Source organism: Rhipicephalus microplus, chromosome 6 (assembly GCF_043290135.1).
Source record: "Rhipicephalus microplus isolate Deutch F79 chromosome 6, USDA_Rmic, whole genome shotgun sequence".
NCBI classification, from domain to species: domain Eukaryota; kingdom Metazoa; phylum Arthropoda; class Arachnida; order Ixodida; family Ixodidae; genus Rhipicephalus; species Rhipicephalus microplus.
In genome coordinates, this window is record NC_134705.1 from 58832173 (window position 1) to 58855818 (window position 23646).

Here is a 23646-nt window from a genome sequence, read left to right on the forward strand (position 1 = left end):
CACCGCTTGTCATAGCCGCCTAATTATGCAGCACAACTAGTCCACCTTGGTGATAGTTAATGGACACAAATCGCAGAAAAAAAAAAAACGGCTCAACATTGCTGCATTAAGCTAACGAAATACAGTAAGCTTTCACTAAACAAAAATGTATTGAACGGAACTGCTCCTTAATAGAACAACTTCTTATAGCATGATTGGATTCTTCCTTGAGTTCTTCAGTCATGCTTATTTCTCCGCAAATGAAACTCCTATTAAACAGAACACATTTTCCTGGTTTCTTCAGGTTACGTTTAACAAGAGTCTACAGTACTTGCCACACCCATGCACGACCTACAGTACAGTTTCCTAAAATTACCCAGGCAGGACTGGTGCCGCCATCATTCAGACAGCATGGGAATGATGGCTTGTACACAAGTTTGCAAAGTCTTCGTGCTTGCGGGCTTCGAACGCACATGTGGCTTTATTTATTGCTGTGTTTTGTTCTAAGAAAATAACAATCCGTTTCAGACTTCATGACCCAATTTGAAAAGATAAGCCTAAAATTTTAAGTGAAGGGGGAGAAGCGTAACTGCCGAACATTTGCCGATTGTTGTTTTGTGACAAAACAGCTTCAAGTCATGTGAAGTCAAAAGGAACGCAAAGTATGAAGACTAGGCGAATCCGTGTACTACCCATATTTCTCATGCCCACTGAAGCGCCAAGCATTGCAGCTCCCATAGACACTAGTGCCACAGTTCCCCCTAGTGTACTAGTAGGAAGTTTTATGGCCTTCAGCACAGCACACACAGAACAGTAATTTGATTTCTAGTAATGTCATGAACTCGATCTCATGCTGCATGAGCACCATAGTAGCAGCATGAGCAATTTAGGTGTACTACAAGTTTTTATAGAAATTTTCCCACTTTGAATTGGCCCTTGCCGAACAATTGAATATAGTGGCCCAAAAAATACCTCAATAAATGTAATTACCCAATTAGAATGCACCAAGTCAGTTTCAGGGGTTAATATATGTTGGTCCCATGTGAACATGTGCCCAACCCAAAATCTGTTACAAGCAATTTTTTTTCAGCCATTACAAATGCTTTGCGTGTGTGCCAGTTGTACTGGTGTTCCAAGTGGCATCCAGCATTGATATTGGCCAGGAATTTATGTTTGCATGTCTTTTTTAGAATAATGATTATGCATGACACCCAGCATGGTGCCGGTTTCAATTGCAAGCCGTTTATGATGTCCGAAGAGCTCAAAAATTATGGAGCTCTTAGGTAGCCTGGCATTAGAAACTAAACTAGGTTACCGGCAATGCCTCCAAAGCTGAGCTACGAACTTTCCTAGTTTGGTTCACAGTGTGACACACATCACATCGTCCTTGGGAATGACACAAAAAATAAGTTACCGTTTCTTTGCGGTGATGGGGTTCGATGTCGTACTACATAGTACCCCGAGTTGTTGCTTTCCAGATTCTCCCCGTCAGCTTCAAGAATGGCTTCAAGTTGGAAAAAGAAAAAGAGAAATGCATTGCATCAATAAAGTCAGAGGTGCGTTAAAGTTGATGATGGACACAGCAAGCTTGGTCGATCGGAAGTTCTAACTAAGAATCAAATCACATTGACAGATGCTCACCTGCCTGATAAGAACAAGTTACACTCAAACCTCAATAAAATGAACATAGATATATCGAAGTAAGTGAAGAATAGCTTTGTTGTCACAACAAAGCAAAGTTATGAATATACATTTATAACAAATTTTCAGATATAATGAAGTTCAATGGCAGGCATGGCTTTATTTTAACGACATTTGAGTGTATCAGAATTCGCAATACTCATGCACATGAGACTGCCCTCATACTAAGCTACCATAATATCCTGTGTGCCCCCTTGCCCATTTTGGTACATTTAAAATATGCAACAATGTCCGAACATGCCCCCTTTTCTCCAGTCAATTTTTTTTTTTTTCGACCTGTTTTTCATTACAGAATCCTGCAGTGGCAGTTCCTCAATCGCATTACAACTGAACAACTTCCTAAGCTCACGTCTCCCCTCCCTTTTTTCGTCACAATTGCCATCTTTGACTGGTCATTTTGGAGCACTCTCCTGAAAGAGACGGAGGGGCTGAGGAGAGGAAAAAGATGCAACCTCTCTCTCTCTCACGAGAACGCAGCGCTCCGAAACGGCCAGTCAAGGATGGCAAATATATATTTTGTCACTTAAGCTTCTAGCATAATTCTTGATGAGCCGTTGGAACATTCTTTCGTCCTAGGCTCCTAGTTAATCGTGTTTAACAGGTGGCTAAAACAGCAACGCAAAACGGCTGAAAACAAAAGGCCGTATGCGAATCATTTTCATTTAAAACTTTTGTGTAACTGATTTTCACAAGTCTACCTTGAGCAGCTCAGTGTGAGAAAAAAAAACAATGAACGTTCATCAGTCACACACGACGTTGCAAACGTTTCCAGAAGTCCTCCCTCTTCATTGTCATCTCTTTTCATGAGGTAACATTGCGCATTATTTATGTCAAAGCTATGCCTTGTCCAGCAGTGTTGAACAAGCTCCATCGAACATTGGCGTAGTCAGGGGAAGGTTCAAACCTTCCCAATAAAAAAAAAAAAGGTTTCTGGCTACGCTCCTGATTGATTGATTTGTGGGGTTTAACGTCCCAAAACCACCATATGATTATGAGAGACGCCGTAGTGGAGGGCTCCGGAAATTTTGACCACCTGGGGTTCTTTAACGTGCACACAAATCTGAGCACACGGGCCTCGACATTTCCGCCTCCATCGGAAATGCAGCCGCCGCAGCCGGGATTTGAACCCGCGACCTGCGGGTCAGCAGCCGAGTACCTTAGCCACTAGACCACCGCGGCGGGGCCTGGCTACGCTCCTGACATATTTATAAACGCATTGCATAGTTGACATGAGCAACATTTTCGTTTGTAGTCCTTTTCTGACCCTTTGGTGCTGTTTCGTTGATGTAATTATGTCGATTTTCAATCTCTGCATCGTGCTTGGAGATGATGCAGCACTGATCATGCACAAGTGTGTTGCCTTTGGATTTCGCGAACACGTGTCCCAACGGTTTGTGTGCTTAGCCAACACAAAACTCTTCGAACAAGTCTTGTACACCTTGAGGAACATGGGTAATAAATGTCAATGGTTATTGCCCGTTGTCTTCAATCGTTAAGCACTTACCATACCTCTTTGCACGTTTTTGGTAAACCCCATTCCCCTGTGTAGGGCAGCATACCAGTTCCCCCAGTCTGGTTAAAATCCCCGCCTTTCGGAAACTTTATTCATTCCTATCATTTTGCATGTATTACATGGCTTCCTTAGTACAGCAACGTAACAGTAATGAAGTTACCTTTAGAAACTAGGTAACAGTAACTAAGTTACTTCTTTTGGCTTAGGTATTTCTTACTGTAACACTATTACGACAGGATTTCCTGTCGCCATGGCTGTTGCTAGGGGCCATTCGTCGCCATCGCATCGAGGGTTTCTGGAAAAGTAGAAAAAAAAAAATCGCTTAAGCGTCGCCTAGAAAACATTGTGGCTACTTCTGCAACATGGTAGCACTTCCGCGATGCTCGCTTCAGTTGCTATTTGCTCTACGTGCTTGTTATCTGCGTGTACTCCCCGAAACGCAAGATACAGGCTACCATTTCTACAGTAACTTCTCATGTGGACAGAGAGGCAGTGGCTGTATTTTGTTGTTATTCTTGTTATTGATGGATTATTTTGATTCTTTGACGGTTGCTTGCTGCAATGTTGGTTACTTGCTACAGTGTCAATGACGGCAGCGCGGTCGTTGTGCAAGGTTGTCACTAAGTTGACCAAATGCGTCGTAGCGCACACTTCTGGGCGCCCTTCGACATCACAGGAGATACGACTGATGCAGTTAAACGGTTGCGAGAAAAGATAGCCGCCAAACGCTTCTATGGCCTGTGCAGGCCACGTGGGGACAGCTTGCTGAAGATAGCACCTTCAACCACCGAAAATTAGTGAAGTGAAACAAAGAAGCTGTTTCCTAACAGTGTACGCGTACGTCGATTGCAAAAGACTATGCGACCAAACTTTTTTTTCTTTTGCATTACCACATTTATCCCTCATGCCAAAAAAGATTGCATGAAGTTTGCCCGGCATAATGAACGAACCGCCAACTTTGCTTTGATTTTTTTTTTAAAAAAAGAAGCACATTCATTACACGAGTAAATACGGTATTAGTAACAAGGTAAGCATAACACATACGGTTTCTGTGAATGACAGGTGCAATAAAGCCATTACAAAAAATGCCACCAGTTATTTATCTTTCTTTAGGGGGGGGGGGGCATGCCCGAACGCTCACATCCCCTCTTCTCAGATCCACCTTAGGGTTTACTAAGTGCTGCAGAGACTAATGCAACTACTTCCGCTTTGCTTCCTTAATTTACAGTTTTTGCATGCCAGTTTGAACTTAACGAATGCCACCGCTCGAACAATGCAGTAAGGTAGTCTGTGAACAGTGATAAATTCTCGTGACAACGCCACTCTGCATTCGTCATCGAACAACTTGTAAAAAAAAATATTAATAATGATAGCCGTGCAGAGCTTGCTAGTGAGCATGGCTTTCAAGAAGTGGGAGGGAATAATTTAGAAAGATTTGCCAGCCAGGTAGTCTTCTTTTGGAGACACACGCGTCGGCACGGAGCCTTAGGTTATAGGCTGAATATAATGACAAGGTGCATTGCTGCAATGGATCGAGCAGAAGGCACCAGTTGCATTATGAAGAAACTATAGTATTCCTTGTGATCAAAAATATTTTTCGGCTCTAAACGTTTCGATGCCGTGTAACCTTTGGCGCAGTTGGCGCAAGCTGTACTCAAATGTGTGCAGTAAGGTGCAGGGATGTGAAATTGTAGCAAAACGGTGCGATTGGTGCAGTCGGACCACCGCTGAGATATTCAAGGGGCACTTACAACGATTTCCATCTCGAAAGCGTTTCTTCAGCTGCACATGGTCACTCCTCAGATTCGCAAGATCTGTCTGCACCCTCTCGTATTTTTTTTCGAGGTCGGCATAGGCAGTTTGGGACCCATTGCAGACTGCAGCCGCAGGTCTTTCACTGTTTTCTCCTTGTCTCAGTCTTTTGAGTTCTTTCTCCATCGCCAGCAGCCTCTGCTCCAGATCTGTGCTTGCGCCCACAGGCAAACACTGCAGCTTGTAATTATCGAGGGCATCGTCAATCTGTTGCTGCCTCTCTTCTTCGCGGATGTGGTCTCTGTCTTTGCACAGGGGTGGCTGAGGGCTGTGCGTTTCCTGAAACAGAAACCTCTATTCTATGAGGATGTCATCGCAAAATACTATTAACCTGAGAGAATGTGCGCTTGGACATAGTGGCATTGCACTTCAACTGCTGTAGCGCACAGAAAGAACAGGACACAAGGGCACAGTATGGACGCAGAGCTAATTTTCTACTTTCTGACTTTCTACTTCTTTTATTTTACGAAGCAGTACAAGTAAAAACACAGGAACCAATGCCTGCGTGTGTTGCTTCATGGTTTTCGAATTTTCACTCGCGCAGCTTGGTAAAACAGATCATTTGTTAGATGTTAGGGCTGTGTTGCTTTTAGTCCTCCCCTTTTTCTGCTCTGCAGGTGCTAGGATAGTGTTGACACCTTCACGGCCAATCCGAGATAACTCAGGATGCCACTTGTCAGACAGTTACGGTAAATAAAAATACACAAATAAATAATAATCATGCAGATGTGTCTGAATGTCTATGGAGAGAACATATCAACAAATGTAACTTGTGAAAGTTTTGACAACAACGGAGCACATCAACATCTCGGCAACGCAGCGTGCCGCATGAGCACATTATTTGACAGATGAAAAAATTGAAAAGAGTGATGTTGGGCATTTCGTGTCCTAAATTCACGTAACTAATCTCAGAGTTGTCGACTCACAGCCATTTTCAGTATTGCTTGATGCATACCTGCCAAGTTCAGGGATTCTGAATATGGGAGATTTCTGCAACGGGGGTGAGAGGGGTTGCACTGAATTATTCCCCCCTTTTTTTCTCAGGAAAAAACAAACACACAAAAAAACATCAAGAAAAAAAGAGGGAGAGGGGTCCTGATTGCAAGCACAAATCAACGCTGTTGCTTTATAATTGCTTGGAGTGTGCAGTGGCCGAACACGCTTGGGTAGGGTTTCCCTCTAAAGTGAAAGTCTCAAAGGGGGGGCGCAAATACTCCTGCAATTTCGCGTCATCGAAACAGCTAGCAAAATCTATTTCCGTCAAAACAACTCGCGCATGTCATCCTGGGACACACGTGAACGAACAGGAAGGCGCAGATGGCTGCCGAGAAAGCGTGGGTCAACGCACTGCTCGCTACTAGATTCTTTGGGCAGGAATGCCATACCGCTTCTAGCCTTTTTTACACCCTTACTGCTTTTAATCTACCACTGCATTAGTTACGTGCCCTCGGAGCTGGTAGATCGCTATAGCGCGCCGCGGCCACAGTTTTGTGCGCAGCGGTTGTGGCAAACGGTAGTTCCCTTTTCAATCTGCATGTGCTGCTTGCGCACGTACCTTCAAACTAGGTCGTTTTATGCTATCTATGATTGCAGATGACGCAGTTTTGTCCATAGAGCTTGCTGAAAGCAGCGTTGCTTTCTTTGACTGGTCCAGCGTTGAACGTGTGCACACTTGTAGAGTTCTGTCATTTATGTCGTTGCCATACATGATCGTGTCATGAACGACCATGGTTTCGGCCACAGCGGTTGTGGCAACAACAATCACATGCCCTGTAGAAGACAGTGCATGCGCTGGTCGCACACGCACTTTCGAAGCTTCGGGCATGCTGCTCTAGCCTTCAATCGACTGTTTCGGCATTAATGTTCATATCACTTGCCGTGACTAGAAAAATTGTTAAAATTGTTGGGAACATTCAAACTTTAGCCCCACGGACAGTGGGATTTGGCTGGGGAATTTGGCGAATTCACATTTGTCGCAGTTTTATATCACTGAGATTCTACTGTACTATCCGCATCAAATGAAACCTTAACAGCCTTCACAATGGTATAGTGCGCACCGTTCACTTATCACCTTTGAGAGGCACGCGCATCCTGTTCGGCAGCTCTGCAAATATATGCATGCCTGTCAATCATGATAACTTGACGGCGCACACTATACCATCACAAAGACTTGCCACTGTTCAAGTTTCATTTGAGGCCGATAGCACGTTGAACTAAATTAACTGTCACATGCACTTAAGACAAATAAGAGTAACGAAGCCACAGAAGCCCATAGTGTCCGTGGCAAGCTTCCCTCTAGTAATCATCAGTAATAATGAAAAAAAAAGGCACCGTTTGTATATTTTATCATTCTGACAATTTTCTTCACTCTGACAATAATTAAAAGCTAACTAACAAAAACTAACTGATACCTGACTCAGATGAATGCTAAAATGTGTTGGAAGTAGCATTGATGAATTTGGTGCAGTTAAGTTTTCATCTGAGTCAGGTATATCCGCTGATAATTTTCTTACCTTGTTGGAATTTTATCTTACTTTCGACGTTCATTAAATGGAACAATGATATTCTTTTGCAAAAGCAGGGTATATGTATCGGCTCTTGCGTCGCGCCTGTCTTGAGCAATCTGTTTCTGGCAGAACTTGATAGAATTGTGGCATATCGTCTCGCAGATACGACGGCCAAGAAAGTGTTCCGATATGTAGATGATTTTATTATTTTCATTGACAGCTCGGGGGAAAATCCAAAGTGAGAGTACTAGTGTGTTGAATGTGTTTCGTGATGGTCTTAAGCCCCTTGAAGTGACAGTAGAATGGCCTAGCGACGGACGAATAAGGTTTTTAGATTTAAGTGTTCAGTGTTCTGACAACCTGCTATGCTGGTGCTATGATCCGCGTGCTCAGAAAGCTTTACTCCCATTTCATTCCGGTCATTTCAAACTAACCAAGAGAGCTGTCGCGACGACCTCAAAAACGCATTGAACAAGTCATGTGCGCACCTTATGAAGCAGAGTTTCCATAATCAGATCACACATTTGCAAGGATCGGGCTATCCGGATCATGTTTTAGTTTCAGTTGCGGAAAAAGAATTGAAAAGGATTCGTGCAAGGTCAAGCCAATCTAATGTTCATGTCGATTCACCGGCAAAATCAAGACGCACGGCCGTAATTCCATATGTTCACCAGCTGTCTCATAATCTTAAGAAAGTGGCACTTCGGGACAATATTAGTGTGCTATTTTCAGTACGTGATAAACTTGGGAAATTGTGTGTGCTGACGAATCCGTCACGTGAGGAAAGGGTGTTGTGCACAAAAAGGCATACACAAAAATTTGTGGAGTGCATTTCGTTCGTCATTTATCTTATTCTGTTCACATGTGGGAAAAAATATGTCGGCCAAACCAGTAGGTGTGTGAATGAGCAATTGAGAGAACACAATTACAAGGCGAATAAACTGCCGCCAGAAGGTTTTCTCGCTCTTCACATTCACGCGTGTGGCTGCCGGCCTTTGTTCCAGAGTACAATCATTGTTGGTCGGCATGAGGATGAGATGACTCGGTTGATCATAGCCGAACTTATTGATGCTCTTGGAGATGTTTGTATTAGCAAGCCTTCAATTGCCTTGTCACCCAAGGAACTGGCGTTCCTGCGTACGCAGTGATACGCAATTTTATCTGTGAGGTTTTTGTTGTCCTATTTATCGTTTTTTCTTGTAGGTAGATGGCATTGTCGTGCATGTATCTGAATTACACGTGCTTATCTGCTTGGTCGCCTGACGATTATGGCTTAAAAGCAGCTTTGAGGTCGAAAATAAACATGTTGATAGTAGCGCTCTGTCTTCTCATTCTATTCTTTCCCGTGTTCGTTTTTTCGCCTCGCGCTACACAAATTTCTTTCAAATGTTTCACCAACAAGCCCACATCGCCACTCTTGTCGACAATTTTGAAAACAACACCACTTGCCAGAAAAAAAAATTGAGAGAGTTAAACTCTGAAAGGAAAAGTATCAGCAGGCGCAGGTCAGTGCTGCCATCTACAAGGTCACACATTAACCAGCCCACAAATGAGCTTGTCTTGTTCAATATGCTCATGAGGAAATACAATAAAAGCTAGATTATTTGAATTTCACTGCACCAGAAGAAATGTCCAGCTTATCCCGAGTGCTAAATTATAAAAAGTATCAAGAACACAACAAACGAACGTCTGATGCATTAACACATTTCCCTTTTCTTGGCAAATACGTAAGCCATGTACTTATTTTACATAAAAGCAGTGTAAAAGCCCAGTTTTCATCATCGTGCACCCTCTTTCACAATGTGAATGTATTTCATTAGCCCGAAACATGCTGTGCAACCCTCCCTTGTATTGAACCATCACACAATACTTTTCTCAACAGTAAAATGGCCAGGAAGTGGTTGTTCGTCCAGTACGATCTAGCAAGTGAATTTTATGCCAGAATGCGAACCATGGCATAAAGTTTTCATCCTCACCAGCAGCCACACCAAAAAGGTGAAGTGCCAAGACAAGATGTTTTTTACAATAGTAAGTCACAAGATTGAGTGCATAAATGTGCTAAGTACCATCAATTTGCTCGCACATCTCTAGCAACATAAAAAGGTAAAACACTGTTGAGAACTATTCCACACACATGCAAAGTGTGTTGTGCGATCCCAAAAAGTCAACCCCAGTGAACTGGATGCAGACAACGAAACAGATGACGACAGTGGCTGCAGACATTTGGGGCAACAAGGTGGCAACAAGGGGGTCTGCATTTGGCAAACGCTGAGAGTGACATTTAAACTTATGAAGATTTGTCTGACAGCGACATTGTTAGCTCAGTCAGTGACACGTTGCCCAGCTCAAGTGAAGGTAAGGAAAATCGCAACATCTTGCTGTGAGATGTGCTGGTCTGTCAGCCGCAGAAACAGCGTGAGCACTGGACATAATGCAGCTGTAGCCTGGAAACAGAGGGCTGACGGGCCCATTGGTCTTTCACTTGGATGGCTTCGAAAGTGCAGTTGCTACTGTGAGGCCACAACAAAGACAAACAAGGGCGACAGAATTTTTTCTAGCCTATTTTCTCAAAAATCTAAATTTACAGCAGAGCTGTTATGCTCACGGTTAGGCATGCATCGTAGGTAGAAAATTATCATCGTCATGATAATGGCGCATGCTCTTTTCATCCTCTTCAGCTTTGCTCTCCAAACACATGTGCTGATCGGCGTGGGATGTAATAACTTTAAAGGGTGAGAGAATGAGTACAGAGAAAAAGCGAGAGAGCCACTTTTGGCAAAAATATTTCTTGGCGAGGCGTGATTGAAACCTGATTCAGTAGAAATATCAGCCGTCATGCAGACACTGCGGAATCAGGGCGTCGATGAAGTATATATGAACATCCTGAAAGAAATCTACAGGGGACCAACTGCTACCATAGTGCTTCATAAGAAAGCAACAGAATACCAATCAAGAAGGGTGTAAGGCAGGGGGACCCAATCTCCTCAATGCTATTTACTGCGTGCTTACAGGAGGTTTTCAGAAGCCTAGAATGGGAACAGTTAGGGATAAGAGTTAATGGAGAGTACCTTAGTAACCTGCGCTTTGCCGATGACATTGCATTGCTGAGTATCTCAGGGGACGAATTGCAACTCATGATTACGGAGTTAGACAAGGAGAGCAGAAAGGTGGGTCTTAAAATGAATCTGCAGAAAACGAAAGTAATGTACAACAACCTTGGAAAAGAGCAGCGCTTCGAGATAGGTAATAGTGCACTTCAAGTTGTAAAAGATGATTGATTGATTGATTTGTGGGGTTTAACGTCCCAAAACCACCATATGATTATGAGAGACGCCGTAGTGGAGGGCTCCGGAAATTTCGACCACCTGGGGTTCTTTAACGTGCACCCAAATCTGAGCACACGGGCCTCGACATTTCCGCCTCCATCGGAAATGCAGCCGCCGCAGCCGGGATAAGTTGTAAAAGACTATGTCTACTTAGGGCAGGTAATGACCGCGGAGCCAAACCACGAGATTGAAGTAATTAGAAGAATAAGAATGGGGTGGAGCACATTTCGCAAGCACTCTCAAATTATGACAGGTAGATTGCCACTATCCCTCAAGAGAAAGGTATATAACAGCTCTATCTTGCCGGTACTTAGCTACGGAGCAGAAACATGGAGACTTACAAAGATGGTTCAGCTTAAGTTGAGGACGACGCAGTGAGCGATGGAAAGAAAAATGGTAGGTGTAACCTTAAGAGACAAGAAGAGAGCAGAGTGGATTAGGGGACAAACGGGGGTTAAAGATATCATAGTTGAAATAAAGAAGAGGAAATGGACATGGGCCGGGCATGTAGTGCATAGACAGGATAACCGCTGGTCCATAAGGGTAACTAACTGAATTCCCAGAGAAGGGAAGCGGGTTAGGGGGAGACAGAAGGTTAGGTGGGCAGATGAGATTAAGAAGTTTGCGGGTATAAATTGGCCGCAGCAAGCACAGGACCGGGTTAACTGGCGGAACATGGGAGAGGCCTTTGTCCTGCAGTGGACGTAGTCAGGATGATGATGATGATTGGAACCTGCATGATCTGAAAGCAAGCATCGTAACCGCTCGGCTGCGTGGCCCAATAGCAGGGCATAGCATAGCCTTGTATAGTATAGCAAAGTGGTATGAAAGGACACTGAGGGTGAGGAGAAGCCCAGCCAAGCCAGGACCTGGGCTATGCGCCCACCAGCTCTGCTGTGATCCACTCTAGCGCGATTTAGTACAAGTTGCGCTAATTTGCGACAGAACCACAACGTGGACACAGCCTACACATATTTTTACTGGTTTTCTTGGAAACGATGTTTAAATTGACAAGCATACTACAGTTGGATACAAATTTGGAAGTCCATGGCATTTCCACGGGATGATCACGATCCTGCATCAATGGGCACGCACTTGGAACTGACATCACAAGCTGGACTGCCAGTGACCCTACATTTGCAGGTTATTGCTAAGTGCATGAGTGGGACTATTTCTTTAGTCACAGAGGTGATCAGCTGAAGCACTGCAGCCATCTGGGTGGCACGTTTTCATACATTTTAGGTTGTATCCAACTGTACGTAAGAGCATATTTCTTACTTTCATTTAAGGGACAGCATAACTTAGCATATACTTTATTCGCATGCTGTTAGGTACAAAGTAACTAGGTTAGACATTTATAATGCTGATAACACATTGAACTCTCTTTGCTATCAACTTTATGAATGACAGCAATATATTCAATGAGCACACTTTGGCTGCACCTGTGATAGCTGCATTTTTTTTTACGCATGAGTACGAAAAGAACTAATAAATGTTATCATGCACAAAACACAGCACTAACACAATGAACAATAACAGACTGGAATAATTCTTTGTTGCATTCAGTCACATTGGGGTGGTTGCAAATTAAATTAAGTATGCTTGTGTTTGCTTTTTGCCCTCATCCTGCTTGGACCTATATAAGATATGTAGCATTGAATAAAGAAAAGAATAAACTGACAATGCAAGTGCAACAACTTGGCATTACTGTCATCAGTTCCTTCCAAATGGGACCTAAGGAAAAGCACAGACAGGTCAAACTGTCTGCCTTGGCCTTCACTCGTGTCCTATGAGTTTGTGCTCTATATTTTCCATACTATTTAGCTAACCCAGCATACACTCCAAATACATACCAACTGCTTTACAAAAAACATAGTCAGCAATATCTTTTGCATCATGCAGGAGTTCATTCACCTCAACAAAGTTTCGTCCAACATCTGCCATCCTTGGTCGGTTTGCTTTGAACATGGCCATTTCCTCCAGGGTAACTGCACAGTTAAACAAAAACAGCTTTCAGGCAATTGTCCACAAGAAGCAAGCTTTAACATATTGCTTGAAGTTGAAGTATGCCGATGGTCTATATATTATGTGCAAGAAGAAATGCTTGGTTGAAGTAGTACAGAAGGGCAGGCTCATGAGCCATTTGGTGGGACACAATTCATTCATGCAACAGTGAGCCTACTGTCACTGGAGCTGAGAATGAAGTCTGTATGCCTGCATCCATATAGGTATGGGACATACGCGAAATTTTCAGATTTTACTACTCCCGGCAACAAGAGAACACTATCTGCAGCATTCGGGGTGAATGGCTATAGAACTATAGCATTGGCTCTCGATTACTTCCTCTTATACTACCGGCAAGCTCACAGACATTCTCACAAGTCTGCACTTACGGCACGTGCCGTAGTCTGCATGCCATCTATCTGCATGACATAGAAAGCACAAAGAGTCATGAAGAAGTACTGAAGCTGTCTTGGCATTATATTCCTGAATGAAGCAAGAATCAGAAATATGGTGACAGCTGCAAAATGTTCATACATTTAAACACACATGTGTTTGGCTGTCTGACATGGACACTGTCGGTGCATGCCGACTTCCACACTTGGCACAATTGAGAGGCAATAAACATTTAGCCACTTCTACTTCCTAATGCTGTCGCCCAGCATATGTTTTTGCACCTAAACTTAGCCAAAATAGAAATCCATAAGAAATTGAAACTGGATTCGGTCAGAGCAATCCACGCGAATGAAATTTGACCGGCAATTGCAAGATATATTTCTAACATGCCTCAGAAGTTCTTATAAAGAATGTGCCAAAATTACTCTGGAAAAAACACTGATCTGCACTGTCATCATCAGTCTCAATATCTCTGCCTAAAGCTGCCTCTTCTATTGACCGGCAAAAGTTTAACAGCGTACGAAAAGGGCACAGACTACGCCATAAAACTTCCGTATGACATACCAACACGCACAAAATGCTACGTTACTGAGCTCCAGCTTGCCGTATCCAGTGCGAGCATTACATCCCAGCGAACTTGTAAATTTTATCACTCCATCTAACCGCTAATAGCCGCTCGCACGCTCTGGCTGAGTCCCGGCCGATGCGCAGACAGCCCCGGTGATACAAGCTTCCTAACCAACCAGGTTGCAGCGCAGATCACCAGACACGGCAGGCGCGCGCTCCATTTTTTCAGCACACCGCCACCAAAGCGACATGCCAAACAAAGCAACTAAGTTCCTGCCCCAAGCACCACCTTCGACGGACCCGCTTTAGAGAAGTCTCGTAAAAAAATGATCGTATGCACGCGCGTTTACCTGTCATGTGAATGATTTTGGCTCCCTCGTAGGCACACGTGCGACTGTGTCCACTGCCCCTTCGACACGACCGAACGTAGTAGGTCTTCATCCGATCGAAGTCATTCACGTGGTTCGGCTCAAAGCGTTCCGATTCGGAGATGCGAACGCGCGCGTGCTCAACCACGGCGGTGTCGAATGAATGCTCGTACTCGGCGAACACATACATTTCGGCGACGAGTCGCATACAAAACTCCGCGCGCAAATCAACGAAGCTGCGAACAATAGCTTCGAGAGCTCGGTTCCACCCGTGGTTCCACCACGTTTACCACGTGACTGATCTTCCCACTTCACCTTACCAGAGACCCTACTGCGGCTGCGCGCCGCTAGCGCCGCCAGAACAAGGCGGAGCGGGAAAAAAGGAAAACGCGCGCGCTTTTTAAATATCGCGCGAGAACGCACGCATAACTGCATGCGCATCTGCCATCACGTCAAACGGATTCACCTATTTCTTTACTTGTATGGTGCTATATTTTAGCGACTCTATGTTCCTTGTGCACCGGCTACGGGATTTCAGTTCTGGACAGAAAGTTGACATTTTTCACGGCAAATCTGAAAAAACCGAATGAAAGGATTGTAAAAAGAAGTGAATTATGCATGGTTACAAGTGGTTTAGGATATAGTGTCCCTGCATGAGCTTAGTCAAGCAACACTTAACTATCAGAATAATTTATTTTTAAAAAAAACGCCGTTTGTGATGAACAGCTGCGGTCGTTGCGGCATCTGGTGGGGCAGGCTGTGTTACCTTGGAAGCAACCAAAGCTTGTGTTACCTTGGAAATGAGCGAATAAAGGTGCCATTATGGCAATTTTATGCCGCCATATTAAAGCACATAGAAGCTCGCGAAAACAACACACACTTTGGACCATCTTAAGTAACACTTTTTGTCTTCAACATGCATTCCCTGTATGTACCATATGAGAATGCTAGTACCATTTATTACAGACAAGAAAGAAATTAGGAAAAATAGACAACCACCTGATGGGTGGTTGTCTATTTTTTCTTTCTTAATTCTTCCACACCCTTTTGGGTCTCTGCAGAACTCATTTGCACACACACACACAAAAAAAAAAACACCGGCCATTATGACACTGCCTAATGCAAATTCTGAGGGCAGCTTCGTGTAGGGGCAATCGAGACCAACTCAGTTCAAAGTTTTGGCTTTGTGCTGGATATCGACAACACCATAATTCATAACTTTTGTGAATTAGGTCATCACCCACTATGCTGTTATACAACTTTCTGCGGATAAGCAAGGTACCCGCTGCACATCTGTAAGCTATTATGTGCACTTAGTTGATACTGCATGTGGCTGATGACGATGAATAATTATGGCTGTGCACTTTGCAGTGGACACACTCGTTGCACAAAAAGCATCGTACGATGACTGTTAATGCATCTTTGCCTGACATGACGCATGTATACAGTCTTCTTGCAAATTAGTTTCAACCACCAGCATGGCTATATGGTAGAATGCTAAACTGCCATGCAGAAAGCTCCATTTCATATCCCATTCAACCAACATATTCGCGCAATGCAAGACTACGAGCAGGGATGGTGTTATTACAAAAGAAAAGACGAGGACAGAAAACAGCGCTATTCTCTGTCTTTGTCTCTTTTTCCATAGTTATGCCGTAACTACTTGTAGTCTTGCGCTGTACAAATATGTAGATTCCAAATCACCAGCTAGCCCAAGAACCTGTCTTACCATTCAAGCCCGCATAATTTTTCTCATTTTACTTTTTTACATCTATCGGTTACGTTACTGATGGCGACAGCACTCAACGCATGAATGGGCACCTAAGAGCTGCCCTCTGAACAACAAGACTTGCATGTGCACCGATGAACAAGCATGGATGGTTGAGGCGAGTACTGTACAAAGGCCAGTTGAGATGCTGGGTCAGCGCATAAGATCCTGATAACATTCGTGCTTCGCGGTAGAGCCACGCAACCGACTTTTAATCCAGTAAAATGTTCAATAAATTTCCATTACTTTTGGCATCTACAATGTGTTGCATTCTGCTGACAGCTAACACATGCTTTTGTCTCAAATGCTCGGGCAATTGTACGGTGCTATGTGATGGTGAGCCTCTCAGTAAGAAGGACGCCTGGAGGACGGCAATCACCAGCTCAGACCGGCAGGTCCAAATCCATGTTGTTCAGAGGGCTTGCAGTTTGAGGGAGGGGCATGCCCTTCCTGTTCTAACGTGGAATCGGCCCGCAGCTGACCCACCCTCTTGAAGAACATTGGTTAAAGCTTGTTTACTGACTGAATGACTTTTGTTATCGCCGCTCTCAGTCACTTGCTTCAATACGTCATGAGATACAAATAAAAGTAAAGGAAAATAATCTAACAGTTTGAGTGAATAATACGGCTTTGTAAAGACATGGATTTTTTAAAACAGAGGTCCACCGAAAATGCTTGCAGCATGGCATACCCTTTCCCGTTTCCAGGCTACTGTTATCGATAAATTAATTAAACTTTACCTCCGAGTTGTGTTAAGCTTGAGCACAATTTACATACATACATGCATACATACATACATACAGACATACACACATACATACACACATATATACATACATAAGTGTACATATTTGCCTAGGACAAATCATGTAGCCTCTACATTGAGTTGGCATTAAACAGCACTATCTAATCAAAGAACTAGCACAGCTTCAGCATTTGAAAAAAATTAAACTAGGATCTGGATTCTACAAGCCAAAAACAAAATGTGATGACACACAATGTAGCAGACAATCAAGCCAAGGAAAGCAAAGGGGATGGTATTACTAGTTATTATGATTTGAATGTGAAGAAAATTGGACGAAAAGACAATGTGCTGCCAGCAGTGACCAAAGTTGAAACATAAGAATAACATGTCCAATGCTCTGCCAATTTATCTACAACAGTCATCACCCCTCCATTTTATTGAGTATATCTGCACATTTTGAACCTGGGAGTTAGTCAGCGCCGCTTGTAGCCATCATGGCGGCTCTTTTTTTTTTACACAAACTTATGTTAACCTGCAATTTTCATGTTCTTTTCCTGTACTCCCCCCCTGCCAACCCCCGCTATAATGTATGGGCGCTGTTGGTATTAAATAAATAAATAAATCATATGCAGCGTTACACCAACAATTGGAAACAATAGATGCCAACAACGTGAGATATTCTAAGAAGCATTTTTTCTTACAATTCTAATTTTAAAGCATTATAGCATGAAGCGTGGCAACAAGTTATTTGAAGAGCTGTTTTTTGCCACCAAATGCAGGTTACGGGCGTCAGTGCACAGGCTTCAACAGTAAAGCATGGAAGCCTGGCCTCAGAGCAAGCATCCCATGTGCGTTAGTGAAATATTAGAGGGCCCCTTTATCACAGCGCAAAGTGCACAAAAATGCAATTAGTACTGCTGGTACTTGCACAGGTAATAGCTTTGCTTGTTTCTTTATATGACGAATACGTCCTGCAAAACATTGTTTCTAAAGAACTAGGGGGGTTTACAGCCTTCTTCAAGAGTGCTCATTTCAACTGTGCTGCTAGTAATGCACAAAAAAAGACGACAGATGAAGCCGGTAAGATTTCCATTAAAAATGGCAGTTATAGCAAACAATAAAATGACAACTTCAACCAGAGACTAATCACCTACACACTGAACGGTGCTACCAATGCAAGTTCACTAGAGCTGTTATAAATGCAGATTATGCAATCAGTGCTAGTTCACTTCTCATTAATTTCAATTTTTTAACATGACGGTGCTTCATGCAGGGGTCCACCACGGCGCTGCTGATGTGTTTCCGTCACCGATATGATGTTATAAATATATACTAACAGATTGCGAAGGAGAAAACGATATGGAACAGCTTTACCGCAAGGTGCCGAATCAATGACCTGTCAAAGCACAGCACGCGGCGCTCATCATCATCATCAGCCCAACTACGCCCACTGCAGGGCAAAGCCCTCTTCCATGATTAGCCAATCAACGCGGCCTTGTGCTTTCTGCTGCCACATCATATCTACGAACCCTCATCTCATTGGTTCACCTAACTCTGTCTCCCCCGAACATGCTTGCCATCTCTGGGAATCCAGTTAGTTACCCTTATTGACCAGCGGTTATCCTACCTACGTGCTACGTGCCCGGCCCTTGTCCACTTCTTTTTGATTTCAACTATGATGTCAATGGGACAACCTTAGACTAATGCGACTGCCTTACATATAACCTGCGCACTGTTGGGTTCGTGGGGCCAATGTGTTGGACTAACTATGGCATGCAGTCTATTGACAACCCAATTTTTCTAATGTGCAAGAAGATTCTTGAGGTAATTGAATACGCTGGGGAGACTTGAAACATTACAAAATTTATGGAGCGAATGACGAACGTAATAATCCAAATCAACTTGTAGGTTGTATGTGCTGAAGATGGGTAATGTATGAAATATATTGATTGCAATCATTATTTTTCATCATTGTTTTTATATTACACTCAACTTGTATGATTTCAATATATGTTAATAGTGCTGATAATGCATTTTGTATATATCGCTAAGGAGCAGCTGTGTTTAAATATTTAACTTATATTTTTCCGATTGTTTGTTTCCTAGTGTAGTGTTTCTTGTTTATTTCTTATTTGTATGTGTAATTGAATATTTCTATGTGCTGTTTTGCTGTACCTGCCCGAGGTGCATCACAAAGAGTGGGCCAAGTCAGGAGAGACTCTCTCATTTTGCCCCCTTCGTAGGCATTTTGTGGAAATGGCCAAACAAAATTTAAAAGTAAATAAAAAATATCCTTAACCTCTGTTTGTTCCCTGACCCACTCTGCTCTGTTCTTGGCTACACCTATTATTTTTCATTCCATCGCTCGCTGCCTTGTCCTCAATTTAAGCTGAACCCTCTTTGTGAGCCTCCAGGTTTCTGCTCCGTAGGTAAGTACCGGGAACATGTAGCTGTTATATACCTTCCTCTTGATGGTTAGTGACAGATTACCATTCATTATTGGAGAATGCTTGCCGAATATGATCCACCCAATCCTTATTCTTCTAGTTAGGTATTTCAGTCCTATGGTTCAGCTTATTCCTTTATAACTTTCGGCGTCGCTCCACCTACTGCAAAGCACCATTTTCTGCAGACTGTTGCACATTACTTTGGTTTTATGCATATTAACTTTGAGGCCTATTCTTCTTCTTTTTTGTGTCCAGTTCAGTAATCATGAGCTGTAGTTCATCCTCTGCGTTACTCATTAAGGCAATGTAATCATCAGTTCTAACCACTAAGCCACAAAACGTACGCTAGCAAAAGTGCTAACGGCAAGCCATACACCATATACACCATATAATAGTATATACACCATATACCACTTGGCAGTTCTCAGAGTTGCGCAGCTTCAGCGCGTTCTCATCATCACTAGTGAGATGGCATGAAGAGCTCGTGTTGGCTCGCTCTAAAGGTTGTCACCTCTCGTGTTTCAGAGAGCACCGCCTCCACGGAGCGTGATCTCTCCTACGTGTGCGCATATCACACTCGTGATTAGGGAGAGCACGGAGGTCACTCCACTTGCTGCCACGGCCGTGCTTACAAAAGAGCACGCTGCTCACACACGAAGAATAGCGTAAGTTGTTCACGCTTGTCCGGTGTATACTTGTGCAATTATTTCGTTTGCCTTTCATTCTGTTCGAACAGCGCGCTTCAAGTGTTGAGTTGTGACAGTTTTTAGCCAGCGCTCGTCCTGTGTATGCTGATTTCGTGCGTGCTTTCTGCTTGAGGTGCGCGCTGCAAGTTTCGTGCTGCTGCTCTTTGCCGTTCTTTGCGTGACTTTGCAATTTATCGCTGTAGCATTCATTCGTTTGGCCTTAAGGCGAAACAAACACATTAAACCCTCAACTACCTCTGTGAAGACACATTTCAGTTTCATTTTATATCGATTCCAAAAAAAGGGATCAGCTACATATTCATATCTCAAACTAAGCTGCACAGTATAGCCAGGCTGCATGTATTGAAGAGTTCATTAAACCACGAATTAGACCCACCTTGGATAACTTGAGCTATGTGCTGTCATAGCTCTTGCCCAGCAAACCGGTGGACACTTTTCCTGCTGAGCAATAGGCGATGAGACTTTCTAGCCATCATCAGCATCCTATGATTGATGTCATCAATTGAGATTTCAGATGTAGCACCCTCGCATCTAGAAGCCTGTCCTGCTGTGCTCTGCTATGAATAAAATGGCGTGACTTATAAGGTATATGTGGGAGTGTCGGTCGTGGCTTGCGGCATGTATAAACTCGAGCTTGCCCAGAAGCTCAATGCACCAACACCAATAGCGCTAAACCACAACTATCACTTTTGCCACAGGGTAAGTCAAATTGCAGTCTTATTCATTGTAGGCAAGTGATAAGTCCAAAAAGGCACATCAAATGAACTCTTGTGAAACAGACCGCCACAAGCGGTGGCAAACAATATGGATTTTCGCATGCTTTCCAAATGATCCGTTATGTTCTTAAGCACAGTATTGCATAGTCAGTGACTTGTAGGTAGAAAGTGAAGCACTCTGCTTGTGAAACACTAATGCAACTGCCTTACAACGAACCAAAATAAATAGTGCCAGGTATCCAACGCAAGTGGCTCATGTAAACAACTAAAAATGAAGGGAAGAACTCCGGCTGCCATACTTGAAAGCCTTTTTATAATATGCACCTGTCACCTAAAATACAGGTGCACTTTCTAGTTGCACCAAACAAGAAAATTGAGAATTTACTGCATATACTCATGTAAAAGCAGCAATCGTACAAAAGCCACGCCTAGAACTTTGCAACACTCACTCCCTCAAAACATATACTTGAATATCAACCGCGTATGGGTGGCACTTATAAGATTTTTTTTTTTCATAAAATTGGCAGTGTTCCTTGTTAATGTGAAAGATTTATTCGAAGGCTCCCTTTTCGCAATTTGGTACGTTCACCTTGAGCTGTTAAGTGCAACCTTTATTGCCTGGTCACCCTTGCAACCCAGTAGCAAATAAGTTTTGCTCAATTCAGTAATATCACAGATAAAGTTACCAAGGGACAATCGCACTACACCAAGCGCCAGTAGGATGACTTGTGAAGTCAAAGTTGGACCGGTTTACAATGAAGCTGAGAAAAACAACAGCTTTGTTAGGAGCTGTGCAAAATGGCTGACATAGAAGTGAGAAGGCAGTGCAGTTGTTTCAGTGGTGAGCAACATGACCATCATAATGACAGGTGATGCAGACTGGCCAATCACCTATTTGTTTATTTATCCAGGTCACCTCACAGGCTCCTACATCAGAGTATTGTGGGGGGGGGGGGCTTAAAACAAGTAGGGGTAATAATAACAGGATCGTGATAACTTCACCATACAAATACAATGCTTATTGAATGTTAGTATGAAACACTGTAAAGAAGAAAAAAAGAATTGTTTGTCATTCGGGTGGGTTTTATGCATACAGGCTACCACTGACCAGGTGTAGGGCAAGCGGTGTTAAGTGGCCTTAGACTCTGAAATTCACGACATTTTCATGGAGTACAGCCTAAACTAATGGCACCATAGTAAGGTTTTTGGGTTCACAAGGCTGTGAATAGCAACTTATAGAGATATATGTCTTCCAGTTCTCACAGCACAGCAGTGTAAAATCTTCATATTCAAAAATGCCTTACAGGCCCATCAAAGAACATTGAGTAAGAGGGGCGTTGGTATATATATTGCATAAATAATACAAACAGAAAGTAAAAAAAGAATAAGAAAATGAACAAACAAAATAACAAAACAACTGATCAACAGAAAGGTGCAAGGAAATTATACAATAGTGGAATGCAACAAATTCAGGTTATTATGAAAAGTTTCACTATTGGAGATGGATACAATGTGATCTGGAAGCCCGTTCTAATGTGCTGTGGCATGAGGTAATGGTGATGAGTCAAATTCCTGCGTGTGACCATGAATATGCACGAAACTACATGTGTTGTGAATGTGCCGAGATGTGCACAAAGGAACATGAAGTGGCAAACAGTGGGATTCACTACTGATGATGTACCCATGGAATAAACATAAAACGTCGATGTCACAGCTTTGATCCTGTGACATAAACGCAAGGTCTTGTTTTATTAGGGTGATGCTTGAATGACAGTCGTAGTTGGCAGTTATGAATCTCGCTGCCTTATTCTGGACGGCTTCCTACATACGGACAAGGTAATCTTGATGTGGTGACAATGTGGATGATGCATACTCTGGCTGAGGGCGAACGTAAATATGATATGACAATGTGCATACGTTAGAAGGTCTGTGGCACAAGTTTCTGTGCAACACTCCTACTGATGTCAACAGTAGCTGCATTCCTTGCTAGTTGTAATATGAGGATGTTGCAAGTGTGTTCTGAATACATGTGAACAGCAGTATGATGCAACAGTCTTTAGCCTGCTCAAGTTGCCCAAAGCAGACACACGATATATAAATGAACAAAAGCGGAGTCTGCATGTAGCAAGGAAAACTAGAGACGCACATCTTGGCTGCTCAATGAATGCGATTCGCCTGCACAAACAGAAATGCTCCCCCCTGACAAATTTTAGGAGGCCTAGAAGGAACACCTCGGCTACATCGAAGGCATCAGCGCATCGTGAAATTGCTAACCCAACGGCACTGAGACTCAAGTGCTCACTGCAAGTAGACGGAATAAGACCAACCGATTCTGACTACAGGTACGTCTCCCCACTAGATTGACTACCTCCTCTATGTGCTTTGACATAAGCTCAGTAGTCAACCAGTGACTGGCCATCAGAAACACGAGAGAATGCATACAAACAGTAGACAATTCATGGCCAAAAGCTACTGAATGCTGCCCTTGTGAAAAGTCCAAGCCAAAGTAAGGACACCAACATTCGGCAGGTGTTTCGACTTGTCATTAACAGAGCAGGGACGCGTACCACTGCGCACACTGCCCAAGCACTTGACGACTTTCGCACAACCTTTTGACATGATTAGATGAAACATCACGAAGATACCGTGCTGTCTCCTGTGGTGTTTTTGCAGGTAATGGGGTACCTGCCAATTGTGGCTGAGTGGACCTTCCGTCCAAAAGGCGTTGACGGGGAAGCGCCTCTGTGCAGCCCGACAGCTGATAATGGTGACAACTGTTTGCTTAGATCGTGAAAAGCTGGATGGGCACCTGGATGGACCATGAGGGAGCCATCACTGAGTTGCAGAATGAATTCAGACGTAATCATCACTGGAGGACAACTTTTTCATGCAGCCCACTGCAGTGGCGTAGCGGTTATGGTGCTCGGATGCTGACCCGAAGGTTTCGGGATCGATCCCTGCCGCAGTGATCTCTTTTCGATAGAGGCTAGAGGCCTGTGCACTGTGCAATGTCAGAGTACATTAATTAAAGAACACCACATCGTCGAAATTTCCAAAGCCTCCAATGTGGTGTCCCTCATAATCATATCTTGG

At 43.4% G+C, this 23646-nt stretch overlaps 1 protein-coding gene across 2 annotated transcripts in view; it reads right to left on the bottom strand.

The window, feature by feature from the left end:
* LOC119167635 (uncharacterized) overlaps positions 1-23646 on the bottom strand; it is a 78706-nt gene that overhangs the window by 37311 nt on the left and 17749 nt on the right. The window contains exons 1-4 of one of the 2 annotated variants that reach the window (XM_037419142.2): positions 14153-14473; positions 12753-12826; positions 4945-5284; positions 1394-1483 (exon numbers count right to left, since the gene is read on the bottom strand). In XM_037419142.2, the coding sequence (XP_037275039.2) occupies positions 1394-1483; positions 4945-5284; positions 12753-12826; positions 14153-14378 (730 nt within the window). In that variant the 5' untranslated portion in view covers positions 14379-14473. Of the gene's footprint in view, positions 1-1393; positions 1484-4944; positions 5285-12752; positions 12827-14152; positions 14474-23646 lie in introns of those variants that run through there. The other variant, XM_075865992.1, reaches the window with a different exon arrangement.